Source organism: Salmo salar, unplaced genomic scaffold (genome assembly GCF_965601325.2).
Source record: "Salmo salar unplaced genomic scaffold, fSalSal1 ptg000536l, whole genome shotgun sequence".
Taxonomy (NCBI): Eukaryota; Metazoa; Chordata; class Actinopteri; order Salmoniformes; family Salmonidae; genus Salmo; species Salmo salar.
The window spans coordinates 1384431-1389905 of NW_027675413.1; the positions used below are offsets into that span (position 1 = coordinate 1384431).

A 5475-nucleotide genomic window follows, 5' to 3' on the forward strand; every position below is an offset into this window, starting at 1 on the left:
TACTGGATCTCTGTTTAGTTGTTACTGTGTTAACCACAACCAACATGCTGGATCTCTGTTTAGGGGTCACTGTGTTAACCACAACCAACATGCTGGATCTCTGTTTAGTTGTCACTGTGTTAACCACAACCAACATGCTGGATCTCTGTTTAGTTGTCACTGTGTTAACCACAACCAACATGCTGGATCTCTGTTTAGTTGTCACTGTGTTGACCACAACCAACATGCTGGATCTCTGTTTAGTTGTCACTGTGTTAATCACAACCAACATGCTGGATCTCTGTTTAGTTGTCACTGTGTTAACCACAACCAACATGCTGGATCTCTGTTTAGTTGTCACTGTGTTAACCACAACCAACATGCTGGATCTCTGTTTAGTTGTCACTGTGTTAACCACAACCAACATGCTGGATCTCTGTTTAGTTGTCACTGTGTTAACCACAACCAACATGCTGGATCTCTGTTTAGTTGTCACTGTGTTAACCACAACCAACATGCTGGATCTCTGTTTAGGGGTCACTGTGTTAACCACAACCAACATGCTGGATCTCTGTTTAGGGGTCCTGTCTCTAAAATGAGTGTCTCTGGGGAGAGAGAGGAGGGGGGTCCTGCCTCTAAAATGAGTCTCTCTGGGGAGAGAGAGGAGGGGGGTCCTGCCTCTAAAATGAGTCTCTCTGGGGAGAGAGAGGAGGGGGGTCCTGCCTCTAAAATGAGTGTCTCTGGGGGACATGATACCAAAGCTAAGAGGTGAGCTGACTATTTTGTTTAAGAATGTATATTCTAAAACGTTTGTTAATCAGAAGGTATTTCTTATGGGTACATTCTATATAACTGTTCAAGATTTTAGATGTGTGTGTGAAAATGTGTTTTGTTGCTAAATGCTGTATATCCATTGTTTAACAGGAATGGAATGTTGGTATCCTGTATATTTGACTGTGATATGTGGTTGTCTCACCTAGATATCTTTAGATGAATGCACTTACAGATGCCATCTCTTAATTTGACCCAGTTTCTCACAGCAGGAAAACAGCAGCAAATGTGTTTGTTCGTGTGGATTGTAAATTAAGGGACATTTTTTGTAGTGGTTGATCCATTTTTTTCATCAAATCAAGTCTGACATTTTGAAGTGGAAATTACAAACGTTAGAAGCCTTTATAAAGCCTTGCAGTGGTTTAATAATTTCTTTAAACAATAAAATTACATTTCCCAACATTTCTGAAAATGGATATATAGCATTTTGGAATGAAACACTTGTTTCCCCATCTGAGATCAGAGTAGATGAGAGATGTAATGTTTGTCTCTGTTGTGTTGAAGACCAATCAAGCAGGAGAGACCAGCCTCCCCTGTACCCAGCTGTGTGTCCATGAAGAGTGACAAGTCTATGAATCTACCTATGAAGTTTAGAGAGGGAGACTTTTCTACTGAACAAAGGTAAGAAGAACTCATGGGTCATGGTCAGTGAGTTAAACAACACTGTCTCTAGTCATTTCTCCTCTCCCATTTTCACATTTCTTTTGGTTGTTTTCATAATCCATAGGCTAATACTTTAGTCCATTTTCATAGTCCTAAAACAGTGTGTGTGTGTGTGTGTGTGTGTGTGTGTGTGTGTGTGTGTGTGTGTGTGTGTGTGTGTGTGTGTGTGTGTGTGTGTGTGTGTACTGTAATCTCATGTTTTGTCCACAGAAACCAACAGGAGAGATCAGAGTCAGAGATTCTCAGTGGTCAGTCTTCCCAGAGGCATCAAACAGACCTGGACTCTATATTCAGTGTATGTGATCCTGTTATTAACATTTGTTTTAGTTTACTTCAAGTAAAGTTGATCTGTCAATTATTCATTAATGTGTTAATGAGAAAGCATTTCTTCTCTTGCTTAACTTATTTACTTGATTTATTTCAGTTGCTTGAAGAGAAAATGACGACATTTGTGAAGAACGAGCTGAAGATGTTCAAGAGGATTCTTAGTCCAGAACTCCCAGAAGGCTATGAGAGTCAGAAGCAGGATAAGGAAGTGGTGGATGCTGAAGATGAGAAGCAGGAGAGCAGTGCCAGAGAGGGGGCTCTGAAGATCACACTGCACGTCCTGAGGAAAATGAACCAGAAGGAGCTTGCTGACACACTGGAGAAATGTAAGATCTGTCTGCCTCATGATGAATGCTGTTTTATAACATTTAAAAGCTGTGGCTAAAGTACAGCTAAAGTAGCTGTGTAACTCAATGATATTGTAGCAGCCTTAACACAACACCTAGTGACCTCATCAAGTAGCAGCAGGGATGTGTTGTGTTGATTAATTTAGAGAGAGAAAGAGAGACAACATTAATAATACCATCAATAATACCAATAATAATATAATCAGTCACACCAGTCTGTAATGCATTATGAAAACATTTACACATTTATATAGACAGTTAAGAGAATAAATGATTATGATTTAAAATGTTATAACAGTCCTACAATACTGTAGGCATTAAAACAGACGTAATATTAATATCCTCTGTGTTATTTCTTCATTCAGATGAGCTTGCTGTGATTTGCCAACGTGAACTCAAATCTAATCTAGAGAAGAAGGTTCAATGTGTATTTGAGGGGATCGCTAAACAAGGAAACCCAACACTTCTCAATCAGATCTACACAGAGCTCTACATCACAGAGGGAGGAACAGGAGAGGTCAATAATGAACATGAGCTGAGACAGATTGAGACAACAACCAGGAAACAAGCAAGACCAGAGACTGCAATCAAATGTAACGACATCTTCAAACCCTTAACTGGACAAGACAAACTCATCAGAACTGTGCTGACAAAGGGAGTCGCTGGCATTGGAAAAACAGTCTCTGTGCAGAAGTTCATTCTGGACTGGGCTGAAGGAAAAGCAAATCAGGATGTCCAATTTGTATTTTCATTCCCTTTCCGGGAGCTGAATTTGATGAAAGGGGACAAACACACTTTGATTGAACTTCTTAATCACTTTTCAATGGAAACCAAACAATCAGGAATGTCAAACTTCGACAAGTACAAAGTTGTGTTCATCTTTGATGGTCTGGATGAGTGCCGACTGCCCCTAGACTTCCAGAAGAACAAGATCTGTTGGGACGTCACAGAGTCAACCTCAGTGGATGTTCTGCTGACAAATCTCATCAAGGGAAATCTGCTTCCCTCTGCTCTCCTCTGGATAACTACCCGACCTGCAGCAGCCAATAAGATCCCTTCAGGGTGTGTTGACCAGGTGACAGAGGTACGAGGGTTCAATGACCCACAGAAGGAGGAGTACTTCAGAAAGAGATTCAGTGATGAGGACCTGGCCAGCAGAATCCTCTCACACATAAAGACATCAAGGAGCCTCCACATCATGTGCCACATTCCAGTCTTCTGTTGGATTTCTGCAACAGTCCTCGAACACATGCTGAAACATAAGAGAGAAGAGATGCCCAAGACTCTGACTGAGATGTACACACACCTTGTGGAGTTTTATACCAAACAGAAGGATGAAAAGTATCTTGGGGAAGAAGAGACAGGTCCACACTGGAATAAAGAGAGCATTCTGTCACTGGGAAAACTGGCTTTTCAACAGCTTGTGAATGGCAATCTGATTTTCTATGAAGAAGACCTGAAAGAGGCTGGCATTGATGTCAATGAAGCCTCGGTGTACTCAGGATTGTGCACACAGCTCTTTAAAGAGGAATGTGTTCTGTACCAGGACAAGGTGTACTGCTTCGTGCATCTGAGCATTCAGGAGTTTCTGGCTGCTGTATATGTGTTCCTCTCATTCATCAACAACAATGAGAATCTAATGGACAAACCACAATCAACATCCAGGAACCTTTCTGCGCTGTTCAGAAAGCCTGAAGTTTCTTTCTACAAGAGTGCTGTGGATAAAGCCTTACACAGTGAGATGGGAAACCTGGACCTTTTCCTCCGCTTCCTTCTGGGCCTCTCACTGAAGTCCAATCAGAAGCACTTACGAGGTCTACTGACAAAGACAAGAAGTAGCTCAAAGACCCATGAAGACACAGTGAACTACATCAAGGAGAAGATCAGGGAGAATCCCTCTCCAGAGAGGTGCATCAATCTGTTCCACTGTCTGAATGAACTGAATGACCATTCTCTAGTGGAGGAGATCCAAAGCTACCTGAGCTCAGGAAGTGTCTCAAAACCCAACCTGTCACCTGCACAGTGGTCAGCTCTGGTCTTTGTGTTGCTGACTTCAGAAAAGGAGCTGGATGTGTTTGACCTGAAGAAATACTCCAGATCAGAGGAAGGTCTTCTGAGGCTGCTGCCAGTGTTCAAAGACTCCAGTGCATTTCTGTGAGTACATAAAATGACATATAAAAACTAATCATCAGGAAGAAATATTCAGGTTAAAGAAAAATATGCATTATAATATGTGTTTAATATTATATTGAAAACATTGAATAAATGCATTGATTTTCACATTAGTATAACAATATGACCATACAACTCTAGGAGACAGAAGAAGAATCTATATGTTGTTTGGGAGAATTAACCAAATGCATCTGCCATTGTCCTTCTACACTAAATTAACAATGTGTTTGAAGTCATGATCTCTTTGTCAGGCTGTGGAGTCACAGAGGAAGGCTGTGCTTCTCTGGTCTCAGCTCTGAGGTCAAACCCAACACATTATTTGTAAATGGGTAACAGCGTAAACAGAGAAAGCTAAGCGTATCATTTTAATACAACCTGTCTGTCATTGTATTTCTTCTGTGTTTGCAGACTCACTGGCTGTAAACTCACAGACACATCCTGTAAAGTGTTGGCCTCAGTTCTCAGTTCAAACCCCTCACACCTGAGAGATCTGGACCTAAGTAACAATGACCTGAAGGATTCAGGAGTGGAGCTGCTCTCTGCTGTACTGGGGAATCCCCACTGTAAACTGGAGACTCTGAGGTCAGTATTATCAGATATGAAAGTACTTTATGCATGTAGTTCTCCCATTTGAAAAAGTCGTAATTATTCGGACATATTACTTATAGTGTATTAAAGTAGTCATAAGTTTAGCATGTTGTCCCATATTCCATGCCTGCTGTCACGTTTCTCTAAGACAGAACCCAGAAGCAGACCAGGTGAGTAAAATGAAGGTGACTATTTATTGGTAGTCTTGATGTGTAATTTGAGTGATCCAGGAGACGGAGCGGCAGCGGAAGTGAGTTGATGAGAGTAGATGGGTGGATTCAATGACGTCACTGTATCCACCGACGGCCAGGCAAGGGAGTTGAATGTTCCGGGAGGATGACTGTAGACAGAGTAACCAGTAACAAGAACAAAACAACAAGACTAGCTCAGGAAACATGAGGCTGTTCGTTGCTAACGATCCAGCAGGGAATGGATGTCAGCTCAGGGCTTATGAAGAGGTGATGATCAGGACCAGGTGTGCAGAAGGTTGATGAGATGCAGGTGTATGGTAATCACTAGATCTCCCGCCTAACTTCGTCGCCTAGCAACCAGATAGGTTTCTGAACGC

The 5475-nt window shown here is 41.7% G+C and overlaps 1 protein-coding gene across 1 annotated transcript; it reads left to right on the forward strand.

The window, feature by feature from the left end:
* Positions 1 to 728: 728 nt before the first annotated feature.
* Positions 729 to 4901, forward strand: LOC145876270 (NLR family CARD domain-containing protein 3; the record flags this gene model as incomplete). The annotated part of the gene is given in 3 exon segments (XM_082972065.1): positions 729 to 747; positions 2513 to 4301; positions 4728 to 4901. Coding segments are annotated over 3 exon segments (1982 nt in total), but the record flags the coding sequence as incomplete, so codon positions are not given.
* Positions 4902 to 5475: the final 574 nt, after the last annotated feature.